This window comes from Gossypium raimondii, chromosome 5 (assembly GCF_025698545.1).
Source record: "Gossypium raimondii isolate GPD5lz chromosome 5, ASM2569854v1, whole genome shotgun sequence".
Lineage (NCBI taxonomy): Eukaryota > Viridiplantae > Streptophyta > Magnoliopsida > Malvales > Malvaceae > Gossypium > Gossypium raimondii.
Genome location: NC_068569.1, coordinates 19,215,428 through 19,239,470, shown reverse-complemented (window position 1 = coordinate 19,239,470; position 24,043 = coordinate 19,215,428). Strand labels below are relative to the sequence as shown.

At 33.7% G+C, this 24,043-nt stretch overlaps 3 protein-coding genes across 4 annotated transcripts; 2 read left to right on the top strand and 1 right to left on the bottom strand.

Moving 5' to 3' along the window:
• Nucleotides 1-2,426: 2,426 nt before the first annotated feature.
• Nucleotides 2,427-5,730, bottom strand: LOC105769586 (probable glucan 1,3-beta-glucosidase A). The gene is made up of 8 exons (XM_012590314.2): nt 5,245-5,730; nt 4,999-5,118; nt 4,699-4,896; nt 4,273-4,431; nt 3,627-3,796; nt 3,344-3,499; nt 2,887-3,239; nt 2,427-2,788 (listed from the first exon to the last, which is right to left on the bottom strand). The coding sequence occupies exons 1-8, from the start codon at nt 5,425-5,427 to the stop codon at nt 2,607-2,609; spliced, it is 1,521 nt and encodes a 506-aa protein (XP_012445768.2). The 5' UTR covers nt 5,428-5,730; the 3' UTR covers nt 2,427-2,606.
• A 1,815-nt stretch (nt 5,731-7,545) lies between these two features.
• Nucleotides 7,546-15,834, top strand: LOC105769585 (uncharacterized). Its single transcript, XM_052630245.1, has 4 exons — nt 7,546-7,623; nt 8,272-8,433; nt 14,917-15,165; nt 15,489-15,834. The coding sequence occupies exons 1-4, from the start codon at nt 7,546-7,548 to the stop codon at nt 15,669-15,671; spliced, it is 672 nt and encodes a 223-aa protein (XP_052486205.1). The 3' UTR covers nt 15,672-15,834.
• A 4,119-nt stretch (nt 15,835-19,953) lies between these two features.
• On the top strand, nt 19,954-24,005 carry LOC105769583 (2,3-bisphosphoglycerate-dependent phosphoglycerate mutase 1). Of its 2 annotated transcripts, none has more exons than XM_012590307.2 (9): nt 19,954-20,262; nt 20,834-21,096; nt 21,362-21,585; nt 21,818-21,936; nt 22,076-22,232; nt 22,379-22,480; nt 22,583-22,702; nt 23,596-23,660; nt 23,739-24,005. In XM_012590307.2, exons 2-8 carry the CDS (start codon nt 20,835-20,837, stop codon nt 23,638-23,640), a joined length of 1,029 nt encoding a protein of 342 aa, XP_012445761.1. In that variant the 5' UTR covers nt 19,954-20,262; nt 20,834; the 3' UTR covers nt 23,641-23,660; nt 23,739-24,005. The 2 variants fall into 2 exon arrangements, with proteins under 2 accessions (XP_012445761.1, XP_052487297.1); XM_052631337.1 differs by lacking the exon at nt 19,954-20,262 and adding an exon at nt 20,570-20,732.
• The last annotated feature ends 38 nt before the right edge of the window (nt 24,006-24,043 follow it).

The window sequence follows — 24,043 nt, the reverse complement described above, 5'->3', positions numbered from 1 at the left end:
TCTTCCATTCTTGAAATATTGACATTTGTTGTTATATTAAAGTGAGCCAGCTTTTTTCTTTACTAAAAATGAAGATGACCTAAGAACGAGATGGAAGTTAGGAAGACAGAAGGAAGAAGACCTTGAAACCAAGTTTTAAGAATCCATCCATGGCAGGTTTTCCCCCCAAGTCCGTAATATGTTTTTAATGAATGGCCTAAAACCCTAAATGGCTTTGGCTGTCTATGGATTTATCTTTCACCTAACCACATCTAAATATCCAATTTGGCACACTAAAAGCATTAAGTTTTAGTGTAATGATAAAACCCGGTATGAAGGAATCTGAATTTATATTTAAATTTTATTTCGTGGTCTGACTTGAGAAACGGGTAAGCAGAAGTTGAGGTGTCCATTTTAGTGTAACAAATTGTTGTTTTCTTCATAACTTTCTTTTTGGAAAATGAAATTGTAAAAGCAAAGGTGATTTTTATTTTTTATTTTGCTTGTGACCTACGTTTCCTCTCTCTCTACTGGGAGATGTTCGTACAGTGTGCCTTCTAAACAAGTTAATCTACTCCATCTTCGCTAATGTTAGAGGTGTTAAGGGTTGGGTTGGGTTGGGTTGGGTTGGGTTAAATTTAAATTCGATTTATTTTTATTATAAATAGTTGTTTAAGTTTGATTCGATTCGAGATGTGAGTTTTAAATTTTGTTTAAATTTATTTATATTTGTAAATAATAAATTTAAATCCATTTAAGTTTGTCTATATTAGAGGTGATCCACCTGGTCGGGCTCAGACAAAATTTTAAACCTGTTTTCTAGGTCTGGGCCTGGCTCGACTCAAAATAGGCCCGAAAGAAAATTGTTAAGCACGAGCCCGACCCATATTAAATATATATATTTAATATATAATTCGGGCTGGGCCGGGCCGGGCCAAAACAGTTTTACCCGAAGCCCGGCCCATTTTCTAAACGGGCCTCTTTTTTTTGCCCAAACCATATTTCGAGCCTATATTTTTACCCGAACCCTCCCATTTTTCGGGCCGGGCTGAGTAGCCCAACCCATGATCACCTCTAGTCTATATATATTTCATTTATTTGAGATCTATACTATTAATAAAAATCTTTTATTAAGTTGGTATCATAAGTCAATCGGGTTCCAACTCAGTTAGGAAATTTATAAAAATGACCTTTTTATATTTTAAAAAAGGTTATATTACTTGAGGATATTTTGGCCCTTTTAATTTTAAAAAAATAAAAATATGTATATGGTGCAATTTGGACCAATGTCAATCAATTACATTTAGAAAACTTTAAATTTACCACTCAATCAAATATTTATTTTGATTTACTTATACATTTTAATTTTATTATGCGCGCTTTATTACGTCCATCAATTGTATTAATAATATTGTTGATTGAGATAGTGTCATAAATTAACTCAACCCGACTTAGCATTGATGACAACACTATGATAAATAATTGCATTATTTAGTAACCTTAATTTGATGTATTCAAGTGTTTGAATTTTGTTTTACTTACAATTTAATCTAATTTTTATTTTAACTCGTGTGTTATTATTAATTAGTTCTAAATCATATATTTTATTATTTATATTATACTATTTTAAAAATACGTATATATATATTCTAAATCGTGTTTTCAACACGATATCTGCGTGTGATAGATTTTTTTCAGTATTTTTAATATTGATTTTATAAGGTAGTATGTTTAATACATAATATCCTTTCTTCCACTCAGCTTTTAGCCCATTCATCCCTGTTATAATGTTCACTGAGATTCAATTTCCGATTTGGTGACTTTGGTTACATTCATTTCCTGTTTTCCATTAAAATTTAATTTGAATTAGGAATTATGAAGCTTAAATTACATTTTCTTTTAAATGAATCCTGAGATGAATTTGTAAATGCCATAAATTTTAGTTTTTACTCAAAATTTTTTTATCTTCTACTCTAGTTACCAATTTATGCGTATTTTTTCCTTTATCGTCATTATTATGTCCATTAAAAATATTTCTTTAATCTTATTAAATTTTATTTCTAAAAAATCACTTCTCCATTGTCCATACCACACAATTAGGATCGTGTTACTTTGAACTAATATAATTACAATTTGCAACCATTTTAAGATTGTTAAATGCATTCTCACTTCTTTGGATCACAGCTGACAATGAATGGACCCAATAAATATAAACTGACGAAAAACAAAACATTATTGAAACATGATTTGTGCTACCTATAAGGTACAAATCCATAAATTATGGGGGACATGTTGCGCAATTATATACTATCATGGAAGAGGACAGTTTTTGGTTCCCACCACAAAACAAAGTATTGATACTTCTCATATTTATATGTTTTAGTATATTATGTTGAGTTCTTTGACAATTTCAATCAATTTTGCATATCTTATTTTTGTTGATGTGCTTATGATGACAAATTGAAAAGATAATATATACATTTTTGTAATTTGAAAATACAAGCCTTTTTTATTTTATGGCTGCTTTTTGGGTTGAGAATTGGGAACATGTTAATATTGCAGCCTTTATTGCCTACCAAGAGATGCTCCTATTGATGCCCCAAGTCCAGAGCCGACGGGCCTAAACCCTAAAGCTTGATATAGCCATTGTTGATCATCCATTCCAGGCTCCAATGTTTGTTAACGTTCTTCAGAGTCCAGTATGCCCAACCAAAACTTGCCCTCCCATACACCTCCATTTGAGCCTCCGCCAACCGTTGGTAATCCTCTTTACCAGCTCCAACAACTTGCCACTCAGCCACCCATTCCCCTGAAAAATGACCATCACTCATTTCATTTACACTCGCCATTAATGAATGAATATCATAAACATTTCAATTTACATGAGAACCGACCATCCATTCTTACCGACAAAAGTTAGAGGACCATTAGATGTCGTAACATAATTCAGCTGCGAGGACCGATTGTTGTATACAAAATCAATGTTCTGTTGGACAGTCATGTTGTTAAACATGTCTTCGAAAAGGTTGTAATAATGTACATCAATAACAGATCGCTTAAAGCCACTGGCGATCGGAAACAGCTCCCTCGGTTTCATCGGTCCTAGCCTGTTCGACATCACCACGAAAGCTGTTGAAGTGTGCCTACGCACGGCTGCGTAACCGGCTTTGTAGTATTCGATCACGCTCGACAGTGTTGCTCCCGGTGAGAGGGGCTCGTTGATGAGCTCGACTGCATAAAGGCTTGGGCTGTTTGCATATCTATATTCAAGGACCAAAAGGCATCATAATTCATAATGAAGTTAGAGCTGATAACTAATTATGTAATTGAGTTTCAATGAAGAAAATGGATTCATTGTTTTGACCTGGATGCTAAGAAATCTATGACAGCTACTGTTTGGGTTATGGTTTCATCTGTTTTGCCCCATTCCTGGGAGCTATCTCTGGAACCGCTGTGCTCCCAACCATTTTGTGAACCAGGTGCAGCATGTAGATCAATTATAACTTTTAATCCATATTTCCTACACACACAAAAAAAGAAGGAAAATTTGTAACTTCATTGGGGAATATGAATATCGTATTGATAAGATTCAGTTTGAGTGAATTGATGAAAATTAGTTGTTTACAGGGGAAGAAAAAGGAACTTACTTTGCCCATTGGAAGGCATTGTCTAATGCTTGCAACGAGCCGCCAACAAAGGGCGGAGGTGGTGTCGGATCGCTGGCGATCCACCATCCTACTGGTATTCTCACAGCATTTAGCCCATTTTGTGATATGAATTTGAAGTCTTTTTCCACAATGAATGTCCTCCAATGCTCCTAAGAATAAGATAAAATATTGAACATCACACGATATCATTACAAGATCTAAAAAAAAAACTAATTAAAATAATACCAATAAGATCACAAGCTATATAATAAAAGTTATAAATCTGTCAATAACTATGAGATAGGAATGGCAATTTTAAAGCCACCCAAACTGTTCCATACCACCATTTGGACGTCATCAAGTCAACAGCCAACGCCGACACCAATGTCAAAGGCCAAATTTGTCTTATGAATTTTAAACCATCTTATAATGGTTTTTCATATTAGTTGAAAATATCCCCCCACCCCACTCTTTTTTTCATCATAATGACAACTAATTAATTAAAAAAAAACTTAAAGTTGAGCTTAATTTGTTGATATTGCATTACACATTTTAAACATTATTAATATGCAATTAAATAAATTCATAATGAAGCCAAAAAAGAAAAAGAAAAAAAAAGTAATTATCTTAGTGGGGCAGCACATACCCTCATGACTTGTGGAGCATTTTCAGGGCCATAGCCATTGGTCACTTGAAACTCGCCCTCCAACCTTCCTGTCATCTTCATCACAAATACTGATGGATCATCGTCTCCCCATCCTTTATTTCCTTGTGAATCAGCCGTCACCACTTCTTCTGTTTTTGCCTGCATTTTACATCTTTTCTCAAAAGGCATACACTAATTGGACACCATTATTTACTTATACACTGCATGCATATGTTAAGAAAGCACGTTTTCAGTGGTGTTGAGAAAGGGAATACCTAACAAATATAAAAAAATACAATGTCTTAATATCCCAATTAAACTTGCCTGCCTTTCATCCCACAGAGAAATGCCGACCTAGATGGATAATGAAAGGTCTTTCTTAGTGGGCCTAACAAGCTTTTGCGAAGACTTGCAAGTTACAATTACCTGTAAATAGTACCCATTTGAAGCTTTGATCCGAACCCGGTTCTTATCATCGGAGTTCCGCAAAATCTCGAAGATCTCTGAATGTCCAGGAGCTTTTGAGATAGCTACTATGCCAATCCCATTCCCGTCCGTGTCAACTCCAATGAATTGCTTCCCAAAGACCCTAAAATTAAAAGCTGTCTCATTGATCCTCCACAGCTGTTTCATACCAGTGGGGAAACAAATTTGAAGTCACAAACCCTGAATTAATGAAACAACATAGGAAAAAACTTGTTCAGACCAAAGTATAGCTTCCATTACTCTAAAGGTTTCCCAACCAGAAGCAGTTGTCCGGTTGGCAACTATGATACTTCCTCCACCTTGCTCGGCGGAAAGATATTTCCCGGTTGTTACTGACTTAAACTGAAGTGCAGTTCCATCCTGATCATCATATCAATGAAGCACAGAAATAGAACTGGAGTTAATTATATACTGTATTCTATTGTTTCATGAATTTGTATATAGTGGTGAATGGTTATTCTGAAAGAAAGGGTTTAATCTCCAAACCAGAAAATCTTTGTTGACGATGCCATCAAAAAGGGAAGGTTTAATCCAACCTTCGGTCACAAGCCAACCTCCTAGATTAACTGCTCGAATCCGGAAATTCGGATCTTCCCTTCCCTGACAGCAAGATAAAACCAAAGACAGGACACACATGCTTAATAGATGCATTGTTGACGACACTAACATTTTGATGTTTCTTTTGTTTTCGCTCTCGTATGCCGGCCTCTAGAATTCAGTTCCCTATATATAATACATATAAATTAAATCACAGTGGCTGGAGACAAGAGTTACAGAGCTGAATGTTGACTTCGAAATGGCTTGGTTCAGCTGGTTGAGTGGTTGACTATTTATGAGTGCTTTTGCAAAATCAAGTTCAAGTTCATCAATAATTTCATTTGGTGGGTGATGTTTGACCACCAGTATTAATCATATCCCACAGTTCTGGCATGATTCAACGTTGACTTATATATTTTTCTCGCCTCACCTAAGCAGATTGAAGGTTGACATCCAAGTTTTACCCGCCAAAGCTAGAATAATGAAATGAACTAAGAAGCATTATTATTATTATGGTCAAAGAAAGTTGCTGGATACGTTGTCTTTTAATGAACACAAGAGAAGATGGAGGCTGACTAAGAAAATGTTTGTTTTTAACCGAATTTTCTATATAATAAAATACCTCATGCATGACATAACTCACCATTCTCATGCACTGAACTGAATTCTCGGGGAAATAAAAATAAAAAAAAATTTTAAAAAGGTTTGAAAAAAGAGGAGAATGTTCTGAAACTCATATTAATTGGCAGTGAAGGGGTTGACACAAAAGTTGTTCTAATGACAAAACCTTGCTTTCAGAAGCAAAGCTTATACTTACTATTTAGTACTCATTACTGTTGCAATATTGGATCACAATAAATTGTAGTTACTATTTAGTGGAAAGGGAAAGTAGTGGAAGCCTCATGTTTCTACTTACAGGACACTTGATGAGGCGACGGCCATTAAACAATTTCAAAAACAGATATTGCATTTACATCTATCCACCATTAAGCGTTACATATACCTAAGAAGTATATATAAATAGATAAAGTAAATGTTGAGTTTTACACTTCTTTTTGTTCATTAATGTTGAGTATTTAACTTAAACGTGGACCACCATCAAGATTTCAGTGCCTTATGATGTCTTTTATCTTTGGAGACCAATTCCATTCACTATCCGACAAGCTTCAGAAGATATCTAGCAAGATTCACGCCATGTTTTCGTACAAAAAGGATGTTCCCTTTGTGACCCGGTGCTATGGTACCTGTCTGTGAAGGAGCAATGATTGATAGAGATGGAGGCACCGTTGACTGAGAAAAAAGTGGAACTTAGTGGTTTTTATTGCTAAGTTGTAACTATCTATAACTTACCACTTGACAGCCAGAGAGTGGAATAGTCATCTTTAGCCAGAGGGCACCAAAAACAAGTCTAGGGGAAAGAAACATGCGGCTTTTTTCCCATATATCTGAAATAAAAAGATTAATTAGCAAAAATAGATTTGAAATAGTTGAAGTCGGTACCTCTAGGTGTCGTCTTCTACATATATTTTTTATTATAAATAGTTTCCATATCTTATCAAACTTTCATAATAACTAGTTTCGATTGTATCTTTTTTTTCAGTTTTAGGTTTCAAGCCACCTGAAACCTATCAATATTGTATTGAAACTAGGAGAAAGAAACAATTGAAATTAGCAAAACTTAATTATTATGGAAGTTTGATCAAATATTTATAATATTTGCCCATTTTTCATTTGAGCCCAAAAATATATAGATAGATAGAAGAGGTGCCGACTTTGAAGTTGAGTGCTGCACGCATCAATTTCAGAAGCATCTGAGGCCTTAACAAAGCAATAAACCGAATTGTTGTAGGTGCAGTAGCCCACTCCATTAAGCTCACCCAAACATTGGCACAGTTGTAAACTGGCCCATGTTTGCATTGGGGTTTTAATTCCAAATAGTGTGTCGATGGGCTATAGTCCAAAGGAAAAAGTCTGTGTCTAGGAACTTGGGGGTGGGACTTGGGAGGGAGTAAGGCTTCTTTTTTTATTGCATTTGAGATGGGCTTTTATATGTAAAAGCACTTTTCTCTGAAAAGTAATAAAGAACGAACTTCATCTCTTGCAAATTTCTAGCGTTTTTGAAGTGCTTTTGGGCAAATGAAAAAAGAGATTTTTTTTAGCTTTTTCAGCCAAGAAGTGCTTTTGGGCTGGTCTTTTACTTTTTTAGCCACACAACACACAAACAACGCTGGTTCTTTGTTTTCATCCAAAATGCACTTTGCTTCCATCTCTTTTCATTGCTGGTTCTTTGTTCCTCTGCCGGTTCTTTATTCCTCTTCTCCACCACCAGTGAGTTTATCTTTTTCTTCTTTGTATATTTTTGTTTGTCTTTATTATGGGATTAATTTTTATCATTATTTCTTCTGTATATTTTCTCCTCTTCTCCACCACCGGTGCTTCTCTTTGGAGGATTTTCTTCTCCCATTCAAAACCCACATTCAGAATACCATCCTCTCTCTTTCTCTGGCAGGAGGAGAGTGTTAGGATTTTGTTTTTGAGTAATCAGGAACATTTCTTTTGTTGTCTAAATGCTTCTTGATCACTCTGCACTAACTTTTAATCTTCACTATATCTAGGTAACAAGTCAGGAGACCAACCTAGTGGCTAGATGTCGACGAGTATACGGCCATGCTCATGATTATCACATCAATTTTATTTCAAATAACAGGTAGCTAGTGGGTTTTGTTTTTATTGCAATTTTGTGGTATTTTGGCTCCGTATTTTAGCATTATCTGAAAATCAATTGAAGAGGAAGTATTCTTTTTCTGGGATAATATGTGGTAGAATCACACATCTTACATTTTTCTTCTCTGATGGAAAAATAAGTCTTCATTAGCTTAGTCTATTGAATTCCCTCACCAAGATTTCTAGCCTGATAAATTGCTTAACCTTTATTGCATCTTTGTTCTTTATTATTATTAGTTTCTTTTTTGGCAGCATCATTATGAGATGTCTCTTGAGAAACTGATGCCATCTAGTTTAGGTTCTGGATTGGAGTATAGATTTAAACTGTTATTGATTGCGCTTCTAGGCTCTCTTCCCCCCTTCCCATTTAAAGTTTGCATTCTGGAGAAGGCATATGATTCTCTAGTTGTAATGGTAAAGGATGACAGTTTCTTTAAATAATGATATATCGAATCATGGTTCCTTCCTGATAACTTTCTGCTGCTAAACTTGTGTTGTCATGTCCGAACTTGTGTTGTAATTCTTTCAGAATTAGTGTTCCTTTTCTCTGTTATGCCTCTTTTGCTTTACTGATTTGCTTTGCTTTGTGCCTCTGCTGTAACATCCCTTACCCGAGACCGTTTCCGGAGTCGAGCACGAGGCATTACTTAACTTATCTTACTAATTCGGAGCATAAAAATTTACTTTTGCAAATTATTTTCACTATTTACAGCAAAGCTGTCCAATTGCGCAGCGGTCACTAAATTAATTATAACTTGAGCTACGGAACTCAAAATTTAACTCTGTAAATTTTCCTTGAAACTAGACTCATATATCTTCCTACCATAAAATTTTTAGAATTTTTGGTTCAGCCAATTAGTACAGTTTATTAGTTAAAGTCTCCCCTGTTTCACCATTCGACTATTCTGACCTCTTGTTACTAAAAATAACTTTTCTTGTTATAGGATTTTCATATGCTATTCCCACTTGTTCCTACAGAAAATAGACTCATTAAGGAATCTAAGCATGTAAATTTCAACTCATAACCATTTTTGTACAATTTGTAATTATTTTCTAAACTCAGAACAGAGGACTCCAAAAACAGTTCTGACCCTATCTTACTAAAATTCACATATCTTAAAATATAAATTTCCTTTTGCTACACTGTTATTTTTCCATGAAAATAGACTCAACAAGATTTAATTCCATATATCATTCACCCTCTAATTCATTTTATACCATCCTAGGTGATTTTTCAAATTCAGGTCACTGTGCTGCCTGAATTCTGTTTCTTTGCAAAATTTTATCCTTTCATGATTTCCATGCATAATTTATCACCTAATCTTTCATAACAACAAACACCTTCATCCTTAACCATTTTAATGACCATACATCATCAAATACTTACACATCACTCATTAGCAAAATCATCATTACAAACATACAAAATAACTAAATCCCTATACATGCCATAACTCAAACGTGTTTTGACATAAAATACCGAGCAGTTGTGGTTGATAGTGTGGACGATCTCCGACTTCTTTAGGATCCTTGAAGTAGCTTTGCAATACTATAAGAGAAAGAGAAATAAAAGAAGTAAGCATAAAGCTTAGTAAGTTTACTAGCAAATAAATAACAACATTACACACAAATAATTAAACTCAAGTGACTATATCTCTAGTTTACTCTTTAGTTAATCTCATACTAGTTCTCTTACTTGTTTACTTAGAATACTTGTGTGCATAACTTACTCAACTCTTGCTACATCGTTGAACATCAATTGATAGTATAATAAGTTCTTAAGTCTTACAACTTACCTGAGCTTGCCATTTATGCTTTAAACTGAACTTTCATGAACATGATTCGTTTACAAGCCCGTTGAGCTACATTGGAATAATAAGGATACTCGGGTCTCTTCTGATAATAACATGCCAAAGCCATGTCCCAGACATGGTCTTACATGGGATGTTCTCATGTTGGTACCCATGCCATGTCCCAGACATGGTCTTATAGGGGACCTCTCATCTCAGTGCCAATGCCATGACCGGACATGGTCTTACATGGGACCTCTCATCTCGGTTATACGCCATGTCCCTGACATGGTCTTACATGGGACCTCTCTTGATCTTAAGGATGCCAATGCCATGTCCCAGACATGGTCTTACATGGGATCTCTTTACCCAAATGTCATGACATTCGTATCCAGTACCATCCTTATGTATCAACGGGACTTTTAAATTTTAATTCTCTATCATTTCATGCTTGGATCATCATCAAATAAATTCATAAAATAAATTCATAATTGCTGGAAATTAACAGCATTAATAATAAATATTGAAATATTGCATTTATTTACCGTAAACTTACCTCGGTACCAATTATAGCCAATTTCACCAACTTAGTCTTCAACTTTATTCTTCCTTTGTCTAACCTCGAGTTTCGTACTTCTTGATCTAAAATAGTAAATTTAACTTATTTAATAATCACATTCATCAAAACAGCCCTCGACTCTAACTTTTCAAAATTACAATTTTGCCCTAAACTTTACATAATTACATTTTTCCCCAAGGCTCGGAAATTAAAATTCATCTCTTATTCTTATGTTTTATAACATTCTGAACATTTTTCCTTCTATGGCAACATCAAATTCCCACTCTAACATGTACTTATGAACATTAGGTATTTTTACCGATTATGTCGTTTTACTCGTTTTCACTTAAAATCGCTTAGCAAAAGTTGTTTAACATAATTTCTAGCTTCATATTCTATCATAAAACATCAAAATAAACACTTTTCACCTATGGGTATTTTTCCAAATATAAACCCTAGGTTAAATTATTGCTAGAATAAGCTAAATTAAGCTACAGGGACTCCAAAACGTAAAAAACATTAAAAGCGGGACTTGGGATCACTTACTATGGAGCTTGGAAGCTTGAAAACCCTAACTATGGCTTCCCCTTGCTGATTTCGTCCTAATGAAGAAGATGATGATTTTTCCATCTTTTTCCTTTTAATTCATTTTAATTACTAGATTACCAAATTGCCCCTAACTTAAAAATTTTCTATTTCACTTATCTCATGTCCATTTTTGTCTACCAAGTTACCAATGGTATAATTACCATATAAGGACCTCCAATTTAAAGTTTCATAACAATTGGACACCTCTAACATGTAGAACTCAACTTTTGCACTTTTTACAATTTAGTCCTTTTGACTAAATTGAGTGCCCAAACGTCGAAATTTTCGAACGAAATTTTCACGAAATCATTTTGTGAAATTTTAGACCATAAAAATATAAGAAAAATAAAATTTTTTTCATCGGATTTGTGGTCCCGAAACCATTGTTCCGATAACCTCAAATTTGGGCCATTACAACTGCTGCTTTGCTCTGCTTTGCTTTAGTGATTGCTAGATCCCCACCAATCAGTTAGTGCAGGTGTTTAATATGTCCTAAACAGGCATATAATGCGGAGGGTAGCAGCTTCTTAATTTCCTCTACTCATCTATGATCTTATTAAGAGTTTGAAGCTGTTGATTTAAGCTGGTATTTCTTGAGACAAATGATTTCAACTATGGCTTCTTTTCTTGTTTCAATCTTCCTTTCTTGCTTTCTTGTTTCAATCTTCCTCTCTCTCATTGTCTTATTTTGCTTTCATTCTGTTTGTTGATGAGATCCGGAGTGATCATTTCTTCTTGTATTTGGACTGGGCTTGAAAATATTTGTTTTGTTCTTGAATTTGTTAGTACTGGATGGATTAGTTCATTCATGTAATAGATATTTGATACAATGGTTAACATAATTGAATCAATGCACTTCACAAGATATTGATTAAAATTTTAAACCCCATTTTAATGGTAAAATATCATGGTATCATGGAGTTGCAAATGCTGGTCCTCATCCATTATTCAAAGTTCATAAGTTAGAAACGTCTAATGTAAATTTCTTGACCAATCAGTTCCATTGGCTAAATGGTTTGACCCATATTATCGATCTGTTTGTTTTAGCCTATTGTTTGTAATGTCTCATTAATGAGTTTCTTCTTATAAACTTCTTTTGATTCTTAGGCTCGGATGTGAACGACTAAAACATTTGCTTCCCCATTTTCTTTTTCGTTTTATATGATTTTTTAACACTTAACTTAGGTTGGAAACTTCTCTTATCACATTACTTGTTAAGGCTAGAGGCCAAAGTTTACTTCTTGCTAATATCAACAATCTTTTACAAGAAGATTTTGATGTGCTGCAACAATCTGTTGACCAATATTTTCATGATTGGCTTTTGCAAACACTGCAGCTTGTACACTGCAACAATCTGTTTACTTCTATTCCTGGAAACATGTTTTGCTTTACCATTTACTCATGTGTGGTGTATGCTGGAAGTAGGATATTGGATTTTGGGTTTTGTCGAAACCACTTTTTTTGAAAAAACAAAAAGAGTTTAGTTGTCGACTTAAAAATAAAAAAAATTCGGAGTCGCCACCAATCTTTATTGAGGTGTGACCGGTTCACCTTAAAAGCGATTTTGGTCTGCGAGATTTTGAGAAAATAAGTTTGGGAGTCGTTTACGTACGAGGAAGGGTTAGCACCCTCGTAACGCCCAAAATTGGTACCGAATTGATTGTTGATGTCTTAATGTCGAAAATTTGAAAAGATTTTAAAACACGATCCTTTTAACTCGAATAAATTGAATTAAATAATAAGGCACTCTTATTTCAAAGAAATAAAATGTCACATCCAGTAAGTTAGGGCGCAACATTTTTAATCTTCAAAATTAAGTTTATCATTAAAACCCATGCATTTTGAGAAGGATATTTGGTTATTTGGGGTCAAATAAAAAAATCAAAACCCAGTAAGTTAGGGTTCAATTTCTCAAAATTCCTAAATACTGAATATTGCCTTTATTTTGAAAATCCTTAATTCGAGGTAGCAAAATGTCATATCCAGTGAGTTAGGATCCAACATTTTGAAATCCCGAAAAACTTTTCTTTAGAATCTGTACAATTTTATTTAAAAAGGGATACTCGGATATCTAAATTTAACGAAAAGAATTGAAGCCCAATAAGTTAGGGCGCCATTCTCTCGAAAATCGTGAACACCAAGTGTCGAAACCATTTTTTTGAAAAGGGGAATCGACTTTTAAAAATGAAAAGTAGGAGTCGCCACCGATCTTTTATTAAGGTGTGACCGGTTCACCATTAAAACGATTTTAGGTCTGCGAATTTTGAGAAAACAGGTTCGGGAGTCGGTTACGCACGAGGAAGGGTTAGCACCCTCGTGACGCCCAAAATTGGTACCAAATTGATTGTTTAATGTCTTAATGTCTAAATTTTGAAAAGATTTTAAAATACGATCCTTTGAAAAGAAAATTTGGGTAAAATGAATTGGATGGTAAGGATCACTTATTTCGAAGAAATAAATTGTCACATTCAGTGAGTTAGAGTGCGACATTTTAAATCCTCAAAATTAAGTTTATCTCTTGACCTTTAAAACTTATGCATTTTGAGAAGGGTATTTGATTATTTGGGTCAAATGAGAAAATCAAAACCCAGTAAGTTAGGGCTCTATTTCACAAAATTCCTAAATATCGAATATTGCCTTTATTTTCATTTATTAGAAAAATTCTCGTCTCGAGAGAACAATATGTCATATCCAATATGTTAGGACACCACATATCGAATTCTCGAGAATGAGCTTTTTATTTATGTTAATTAAAAGGAATATTCGGTCTCTTAGATCCCGAGGAAGATTGGAATCCAGTGAGTTAGGACACAATCTTTTCGAGGATCACAAATCCCGAGTGTCGCGTTATTATTTTTCTTTTTAAAAACTTTTTGAATAAAAAAGCTCTCGATACTTGAATGATATTAAACGTAATCTTTTAAACAAATAAAACAATCAAATAATAACATACAACGCGGAATGGTGATTCGTAAATTAAAATGTACGCGAATGAACGACAAAGAAGCGATAGATATGAGCAAACAATACAATACACGTAAGAGCAATTATCTCACATCACATACAAATAATAGCTTTAATATTCAAAAGCTAATGAACTAAAAACTAATCTTAAACGAAGCTCCAAGCAAATTAATACAAAAAAAAAATGCAACAAGTTTTGAAAAATAAACAATAACATGAAAGAAAGGAAATTATATATTAGAATAAATTTAAAATAAATAATATATATAAAAATTGAAATAAATTTTAATACGGTTAAAAATAAATACAACATAAAATAATAGTATCTAAATAAATTTTAAAGTAAGTATTATATAAAATAAATCAAAACACATTAAATAATATACATATATTAATTTAAATGAGTAATGCATAAGGATTGAAAAACTTCATATAATGGTATATGTATAATAGTACGTATAAAAGATTGGAATAAATAAAGTATAATGGAGTATTTCAAATGAAATAAATTATGTATGAAATGAGTGGAAATAATATAATAACATGTAATCGGTAATATATTATGTCGAATAAAATAACACATTATAAAATTATAATAATAATATAACTAAAACTCGAAATGATAATATATGTAATAAAATAATGCACAAAAACATAAATGAAAATATGACCGAATGTACTAATAATAATAAAAAAATAATTAATGAATTAATAAAAAAAACAAATGTCAAAAAGGTTAAATCGCAATTAAGTCTAAATTAACAAGAAATTAATGTAATTAAAACAAAGTCGGGGACTATATCACAACGCGCGAATTATATGGGGGGCGAGTGGGAAATATTCCCTCCCTTCCAAAACGCAGCATTTTATGCGAAGGATTAAAGTGAAACAAAAATACTAAAAAGCGGGGCAAAATTTAAAGGAAATAAAAAGATCTATTTAAACACGCTATAAAAATCTAGGGACCATTTGTGCAAATATCCCTCTCCATGCCAGAACACGCGGATCTATCGGTGTCTGGGTCGAGTCATCGGTTTTGGTCCAATACGGCACTGTTTTGGTGCCATCGAAGCAAGGCCCAAACGGTGCCGTTTCACTAATATAAATGCCATAAAAAACCCTAAATCATTAGTCCCCCTAGCCACTTTAGACCCGAATCATTCCCCTCTGCCGCCTCCAAATGTGAAACCCCTCTGGCCTCGATTTGAACGGAGCGAACAGGGCTTCATTGGCGTCCTTGCGAAGGTGAGATCCTTGCCTTTTCCTTTTTTATTTCAGGTATATCCCCAAAAGAAACAAGAACAGAACGATAGATAAAGAAAAAAAAAACTTTAAAAAGAAATCACCTTCCAAAAACGCAGCTTTTGTTTTGTCTGATTTTTCTATTGATATTCTGTGTGTGTGTAACCCGTTTACAGTGTTGGAATCGGCCTTATATAGCCGATTCGAATAGAAGAAAAATAAAAATCGAAAAAAAAAATCCAAAATCTCTTCTCTATTTCTGTTATTTGCTTGCTATTTTTTTTGTTTTTCTTTTGCGTTGCTGGTTTGTTGCTTCCGTTGTGCAGGTACGATGCCAGCCTGGAGAAGGTACGTGTGGACCTGGCGCGGAGGCGCTGCACGCGCAGGAACGCAACATGCGCAGGAGGAGGCTCAGCTTGACTGCAGCGGCTAGAGTTTGCAGAAACCCTAGGGTCTCTTGTTCTCTTATGCGGGTATTCAGGCTAGTGGGCTTAAGTAAACGGGGCTAAGTGCAATTGGGCCATTTGGGTTTAATGTTCTGGGCCAATGGACTAATTTTTGTGTTTGGTTTATATTTTTTTTTTATTTTGATTTGATTATGGGCTGGGCAAATTGGGCCTATTACACTAAGTATTTTGAATATTTACGGAATAAAATGATTTTAATGCTTTAGTGTGGCATATTCTTTAAAACAAATGTAATGTGATTGAATAATAACGTATGATGCCAAAAAAGGGGCAATTTATAAACAACATACACTAATGAATAATAAATAATCAATAGACAAATACAAACAAGCATAGCAACAACAATTTCAACCATACGTTATACAAATACCAATATCAATATTCAAAAATTAAATGAATTACTAATCAATTTTAAAGGATACACCAAAAAATCAATAGCAAGAAGGAAAATCACAATCAATAAATTATATCTATAAAAGTTTTAAAATAAACAATATATCTATAAGTATTAAGAATATATTATAAATAAAATCATAAAATGTGTACCAACTATGTTAGACTCATAAAATATATATAAAATAATACATTATGAAATTAAATAAGGATATATGGAAAACTTAAAATAATACTACATAATAAAATAAAATAATGTATATAAAAAGGTTAGGAAAATTGATAAAAAGAAAAGAAAAGAAAATAATACTACTAATAATAATAGTAATAATAATAATAATAATAATAATAATAATAATAATAATAATAATAATGATAAATTAATATTAAAGTAATTATTTTAGTAGCAAAAATAACAAAACAAATTACTAATTTGGAATTAAAACAGAAATTTAGGGGTAAAACGTGCAATAAAATGAAATGAAAAGGACCGAATTGAAATTCATTTAAAATCAGAGTGACTAGCACCAAAATTAAACGCACAAGTCCCACGTGGCAATCAAGTCAGATCATAGGAAACGACGTCGCTTCGAACGTTCGTCTCCTCAACTGACAGAAGGACGAAATTGAAAGCAGGATCGAATTATGTGGCAAAATTTTAAAAAAAAAACAAAAAGGATTAAACTGAAGTAAATCAAAAAATAGAAGGACCAAACACACAAATAAGCCATTGAAACAAAACACGCGGATCCTCCCCGGGTCAAATCGGATCATCGGGTCACTGGGCTATACGACGTCGTTTTGAAGCCACTGAAACCGGCCACAAACGACATCGTTTTACAGGCGTTATAAAAGACAGAAAATCTGCTAATCTATCCACTATTTCAGAATAAAAAAGGAAAAGAAAAAAGGATAAAAAAACCCTAAGGGTTTCGTTTCCTTCCTAAACGCCGCTCTTTGCCTCAACTCCGATTGCCAGAGGAGGATGCGAGCTTCAACGGCGCCGACGACAAGGTAAGATCCCCTCCATTCTTTATATTTTTCGCATATAAAATAAGAACAAATCGAAGAAAACACAAAAAATAAAAATAAAAAAATAAAACCAAGTCGAACAATCACCTAAACGATGTATTCTTTTCTGTTTTTGAAATTTTTTTGTATTTTTTGCATTGATTTCGTGTCTGTGTGTGTTTTACATTCAATCTTTTTTTTTGTAAAAAAAGGTCCCGAAACAATACAGCAAATGGGGTTTTATAACCCCGAAAATACATCAATTTCCTTTTGTTTTCTCCTATTTTTCTATTTGATATTTTTGTTATTCCATGTTTGCTGTCGATTTCTGTTTTTTCTTTGTTTGTTTGTCCTCTGCAGGTACAGTCGTACGGAGGTGGTGGCGTGGCGCGCGTGGGAGGAGCGGACATGTGTTGGCGTCGGCGGCTGAGGGGGGAGTTAGAAACCCTAGGGTTTCTGTTTCCTGAAATGTAATGGGCTACTGGGTGTTGGGCTTGTTCAACCGGGTTGGGTTTAGGTTGGTATTTCAGGTTAGGGTAGAGTTGGGCCATTTGGGTTTTAAATGGATTAGTAGTTTTGTAAATGGACTGTTTTTATTGAGCTCTTAATTTATTTTTATTTATACGGGCCCGGGCCAAAATTGGGTCTCACAGGTTTCAGCTAGAATCATACAGGCTTGGTGAAAATGATGATTTCTTGATTGTAACTATTACTTGCTGATAAATTTTCTGGCTTTGCAGGCAAGAAGGTCAATAAAGCTCCAAAAATCCAGAGGTTGGCAACTCCATTGACACTCCAGAAGAAGCTAACTAGAATTGCAGAGAAGAAGAAAAGAATTACAAAGGCCAAAGCTGAGGCAGAGTACCAGAAATTGCTTGCCATGAGGTTGAAGGAGCAGAGGGAGCGCGGTTGTGAGAGTTTAGCAAAGAGGAGGTCTAAGCTCTCTGCTGCTTCTAAGCCTTCTGTTGTGGCTTAGACCGCTTTTAAGTTTTGGTAAGCAGGTTTTGCCTAGTATTAGATATTTTGAATAGTGAAGACCCAGAGTTAGCTTAGGCTTTTTTGTGAATGCTGAGTTAGGTATCCTATCTATTATGTTATTTTATGTGGTCTACAATTACTGCCTTGTGGATGTCCTCCTTTGGCATGGCAGATCTGTTTATTGTGTTTAAATTGTAGCCTTATAGTATAAATATATGTTATTATGTGTCGCACACATGGCATCCCCAGTATTGAGTTTTCCCTCATCAGAACTCTATTCCTGATACCTGAGTGATTCTTTTTGTCCAATATTTGAGTACTTTCACTTCTAGCCTCTTTTTGAGTAGGGCGAGAAAAGATAAATTATTTTTGAATCTTCTGATTGCTTCAGAGTACACAGGTTCCGAGTGGCAAAAAGCTCCTAATGTCCAGCCTTGTTAGAGTTGAATGCAACCAAAACTACTTATGTGAGGAGTGATGTAAGGAAAAACTGAATTGGAAGCTGTGAACATATCATTTAACAAGTGTCCTAGCTAAGACCAACCCTGCTGTCATTGTAGCTCCAAATAAAGCATGCAACCTCACACAATAATATTTTGCCATGAAGATCATCCTTTTGTCCAGTAAGAAAGAATTTTAATCAGAATTTCCGGTTGGTTAATGTTTTATATTTGGTATATAAATATTATCCCTTTTTAAAACTTTAATCCAAATATATGTAATATTTTAATTTGTTAGGTTTATATTTTCTATGTTATGTTAATATATAATATGAGTTATATATTCAAATACATTTTAAAATAAAATAATACAAATGTGTTAAAAGCATTAATTAAAAATAAAAAATATTTTTATAATAATACAATTGTGTCAATATTTAATTACAAATATTTAATTTTTATATTTAAATATAGTTTATATATTCTAATTAAATTTAATAAATAATTAATATTAATTACTTAGAAATATTTAAAATTAATATTATATATTAAAATATTAACAATAAGTTATAATAAATTATTTTTTATATTTTTGCTAAAATATCATAATATTAACTAATTTGAACATTATTTAAATACATATTTGTTACTTTATCATATCATGTCTAAAATGAACATTTTATTCTTCAAAAGCACTTTTTGACAGTAATACCAAATACTCAAATTTTTCAAAAGAACTTCTCAAAAGCACTTTTTCACAGCACTTCTCAAAAACACTTTTCAAAAGCAATGTAATAGGACATGCAACTTCCTTTGAAACAGTGTTGCCAAAAAATGCTATCCCACAATCCCAAGGTTCATTGATTCAATATTCCATTTTACCTTTTAGGAACTCATATTGAAGAAGTTGAGATGCAATGCATAATAACTCTTACCAAATTAAGAGGAGCCTCGATAAGGAAATTTTTTAAGAAATCTTATTTTATTTTATTGTACGTTTTTCTCAAGCTTTACTGTAATCGCCATTCAATCAATACAACTCTTTTTAGAAATTAGTATGTTATTGATTATGCTTATACCTACCATAAATTTGACTTGATTTAGGAGCAATAATCGAAGGGATAATTCTTAACCATGTATGACATTTATCCACCTCACAAACCACCACATGTCATTATATTCTGTGTTGGCTCTCCTCTTCCTCCTATTTACTTGTTTGCAATAGTTCCTCTCTCTTTCAAACAACCTTATATAAAAGAAACTATTTTAAGAAAACCAAACAGTAATTACATTCAAGTTATCCCAATTAAAAATCTTAAATACAAATTTCACCAATAAAATTATATAAAAAAATTTAAAAAATAATTATGGTTTTTGAGTGAATAAAAAGGGAAATTGTCATTAAGCTGTTGGGAGCGTGACACATGAGAAGAAAACAGAATCCACAGACAGCAACAACGATTGTTTCTATATAACCTTAGAGTCTGCAAATTTATTGCAGCATACTAAAACAACTCACAGTTTGTCTCTTTCAAACTTTCTTTTATTTTGTCCCTTGAAATTGACATTTTAAATTTGTGAACTCTCTAATAATCTCTAACCCTCTCCTTCTCCGTCGACTGTATTCTTTTTTTCCTCGTATTACTAGTATAAACTCTCATTATATTCACATTTTTCTTTGCCTCGGTTTTTTCGCTGTTGGCCTATATAACCCACCAAGTTATTTCGTGCACCTAACAACGCAAAGTCGCAACCAACCTCTTTTTCTCTTTTAGCATTAGATTTTTGGGTTCTGGATTGTTGTCTTTAAGGTTTGATTTCTTCTTGCCCATCAATTTTGTCGTTTCTTTTTTCTTTTTCTTTTTTTTGGATTTTCGTTGTCCTGAAATTTATAATGTTTATTTGATTAAATGGGATGAATCCCCGATGTGGGTAATGTTAAATCTGAGTCTTTGATTGGGGAAACCTTTTGATTCTTGTATCTGTCAATTTATTTTTAACTAATATTATTATGATCGACTTGTTAGCATCCGAAAAATATTAGCCTTTTCTTCATTTTTCTTTTTCTCTCAAAGAAATAGCTTTCCTTTTTCTCTGATGAGGTTATCGTAGATCGTGTTGTTGCTTGCTGGAGCTTGTTAAACGATTAGATTCTTAATCTGCCTTAAGAATAATTTAACTAATGATTTAGAATGAAATGAAATCCTTAGTGGCATGGTCATAATCAACTGTTATTTTGCTCTAGCTTTCTTTTCCAGTAGTGCAATGGAAGGGAACATGTGTATGTCAATAGTGAAGACTTTCTCCTGTATATTTGTGCTTCATTTTGTCAAGTTACAGAATATGTTCTTAGTTTAGTGCTTGCTTATCATGATTTTTCAGAATGGCCAATGCTATGTTGCACCAAACAGTTGGGACTCTTCAACTTCATGGCAGTTCTGGAATTCATTTCCAAGGTGGAAATAATTCAGTGAGATTGGTTCCCAAAGGTTTCAAGGTGGAAGTTGGGTTCTGCAAGAGAGGGATTTGTAGTTCCGGAGAGAAGAAATTCAGTGTTATTCAAGCCTCAGCTTCTCAAACCTCTGTTTTTGATCCTGTTTTATCTCCCTCTAACAATGGCACGCATGAATCTCTCAAGAAATCAAGTAAGTCCGACCAGACCATATGCATAGTTTTCCTACTTAACGAGCGAATATTATAGCAGCGCACCATTTCTCTTCATGATTATTAGCTCAATTCAACTGCCCTATATTTGCACTTTCTTCACTAGTTGTTTTATGGCAAACTGCAAAACAACGTTGATTCCAACTGATGAAAATGATTTGTTGTTTCCTCATATAACAATGGAAAAAATTAGATTCACTTTTGTGAAATCTTCTGATTGTTTTCTTCAACTGGTTCTCATTGCAGATGAAGCAGCTTTGATACTGATTCGCCATGGGGAGTCTTTATGGAATGAGAAGAACCTGTTTACGGGTTGCGTTGATGTGCCTTTAACCAAGAAGGGAGTGGAAGAGGCAATTGAAGCCGGCAAAAGAATCAGCAACATACCTGTCGACATGATATTTACATCAGCACTAATTCGTGCACAGATGACCGCTATGCTAGCCATGACACAACACCGACGAAAGAAGGTAACTTGAGGGGGAAAAATTCATGATAACTAAAATTAAGGCACTACTGGCTGCTTTGTGATACCAGATGCCCAGCATTCATCAGTCATTAGTAAAATTATTGACATGTTTAAATGGATTTGAGCTATCGAAAATCGTTTATTTACTTACGAAGTTCTGAGTGTGGTTATCTTTTTTTATCATTCTTTGGTTTATTAGACTGATTAACTTTTTAAAATTATAATGTTTGCAGGTGCCAATTATCATGCATAATGAGAATGAGCAAGCAAGGGTATGGAGTCAAATACATAGTGAAGACACCATAAAACAATCAATTCCAGTTATAGCAGCTTGGCAATTGAATGAAAGAATGTAATCACTTTTTCGTTTTCTTTGTATCAAGAAGAACGAAGTTATATTGCTGTTGCTTTTTTGATTGTCCTTTTATTGGTTGTCTCAATTTTTTCAATCTTCTTTTATGAATGATTCATGCACTCTCCTCTTTGTGCAGGTATGGAGAATTACAAGGTCTCAATAAACAGGAAACCGCAGATAGATTTGGGAAGGAAAAAGTTCATGAGTGGCGTAGAAGTTATGATATACCACCACCAAATGGCGAGAGTTTGGAAATGTGTGCTGAAAGAGCTGTTGCATATTTTAAAGATGAGGTAATGTCTACATCTGGCTTTGTCTGATATTTAATTAGTTTGATATTTTTATCATATGTCGGGGTCTATGCCTTGTCTAACTTTAGAGATTCAAGTTCTTTAATGTGATTTATTTGGAACCTGACAACCAACTTATTGTTTTGTAGATTGAACCCCAACTTCTATCTGGAAAGAATGTCATGATTGCTGCACATGGGAACTCCTTAAGGTCTATCATTATGTATCTTGATAAGTTAACCTCACAGGAGGTATGGATCCGTCTCTTTGTTGCATTCATGATGTTTTTAGTTTTCTTGGTGCTCTTGTTTTAACGCTAAGGCTACATTTCTTCTGTATTCTTTATGAGACAGGTTATCAGCTTAGAACTATCAACCGGGATACCCATGCTTTACATTTTTAAAGAGGGGAAGTTCATTAGAAGGGGAAGTCCCATCGCACCAACAGAGGCTGGAGTTTATGCTTATACTAGGGTATGCAACTTCCTCTCATCATTGTCCTTGATCATTATGAACCTGTGTAAATGCTTTCACCCTACTGGTTCTATATACCTGCTTTTGCTTCACAAAGCATAAAATTCATAAGTCAATTCAAAGTTATAAAGGAGTTAGGATAGAAAAGCCAGAGTAGGTATTGTTTCATTACCTTTTGACAAGGGAAGGAGATGAAAAGGAGCTTGGAATTCACAAATTGTGTGTGATTTCAGAATATTGCAATAGTTCATGCCTTAAAACTTTTGTAGTGCAAGGTATTTGGAATTCGCAGCAGGAAGTGTTATCTGTATCAATATGCAAATATGGCCATCTCGTTCTATAAACATTTTAAAGCTGCTTAGTTCTTTTTTTTGTAAACTCTTTTAGCTGTCAAATTGGTCATACAAGTTAATGCTTTCATCACATGATATGTTTTCAGGAATAATAACTAAAACCTTTTTCGGGTTATACTATTATGGATTAAGAATCATGATTGCTTCCCGTTCTTGACATGTAGTATTTGGCTACTCTCTTTTGCTTGAAACCAGTATCTTGCTGAAGTAAAATGGAAAAAACCTGATTGATATAAAATGGAAAAAACTACTTTTTTGAGACATACATGGAAAAGACCTGATTGATATAAAATAAGCCTTTTTTTTTTGTTGAATTCTTTGGGTGGACATTAATCTAGAAACTATACTTATATATAGTCCTACGTTTGGTACTGTATGTCTCAAACTCAAAAGGAAATAGAACACAAAAGCTTAGTATAATTAATCATTATTATTATCATTATCCTCTTGTTTTGAGGAAATTTTTTCTTATTTCTTACCTGAAATTATTAAAGCTTGATGGAGAAGACTAATGCTTTCTACCAATTGAAATTTTTGCAGAAGTTGGCTCAGTACAGGCAGAAACTAGATGAGATGTTGCATTGACATGCCCCTTTTCAGCATAGGTAACATCAAATTCTGGCTTTTATCTAGCTCCCTTTCCTACTCACATAATTTTACAGTTTCTTTCCCTTGTTTCCCAGGAGAGCCTACTTGCATGATCATTTACATCTACGATTACATTGGTTGTAATGTCGGGCCAAATACCTAAGGTCAGCTACTGTCACAGTTGATTTTTCTTTTGGTTGCGGTAATCTTATAGTTCCATCCTTACAATTCTAGTTACGTGCATCTCTGGAAAAGATAGTGAACCCTGTAACAGATATACATACAGCAATAACAACTTTCCTTCATTTGTGTTTGTATTGAGAAACCATGAAGTGCAATTTTGAATATTCTTTTCCCCTCAAGTTTGAATTATTTTGTTTTAAAATGGCACATCGTTAAT

Excerpts from the sequence above, each read along its gene's own strand:
- LOC105769586 (XM_012590314.2), bottom strand. The coding sequence starts at position 5,427 with ATGTTAGTGTCGTCAACAATGCATCTATTAAGCATGTGTGTCCTGTCT. Across the intron at positions 4,432-4,698 it reads CAAATGGGTACTATTTACAG|GCAAAAACAGAAGAAGTGGT; the intron begins GTAATTGTAACT and ends TGTAAAATGCAG. Across the intron at positions 3,500-3,626 it reads AATGCCTTCCAATGGGCAAA|GAAATATGGATTAAAAGTTA; the intron begins GTAAGTTCCTTT and ends TTGTGTGTGTAG.
- LOC105769585 (XM_052630245.1), top strand. The coding sequence starts at position 7,546 with ATGCACTTTGCTTCCATCTCTTTTCATTGCTGGTTCTTTGTTCCTCTG. Across the intron at positions 7,624-8,271 it reads ATTCCTCTTCTCCACCACCA|CATCATTATGAGATGTCTCT; the intron begins GTGAGTTTATCT and ends CTTTTTTGGCAG. Across the intron at positions 8,434-14,916 it reads ATGATTCTCTAGTTGTAATG|AACACGCGGATCTATCGGTG; the intron begins GTAAAGGATGAC and ends TCTCCATGCCAG.
- LOC105769583 (XM_012590307.2), top strand. The coding sequence starts at position 20,835 with ATGGCCAATGCTATGTTGCACCAAACAGTTGGGACTCTTCAACTTCAT. Across the intron at positions 21,097-21,361 it reads TGAATCTCTCAAGAAATCAA|ATGAAGCAGCTTTGATACTG; the intron begins GTAAGTCCGACC and ends TTCTCATTGCAG. Across the intron at positions 22,481-22,582 it reads ATAAGTTAACCTCACAGGAG|GTTATCAGCTTAGAACTATC; the intron begins GTATGGATCCGT and ends TTTATGAGACAG.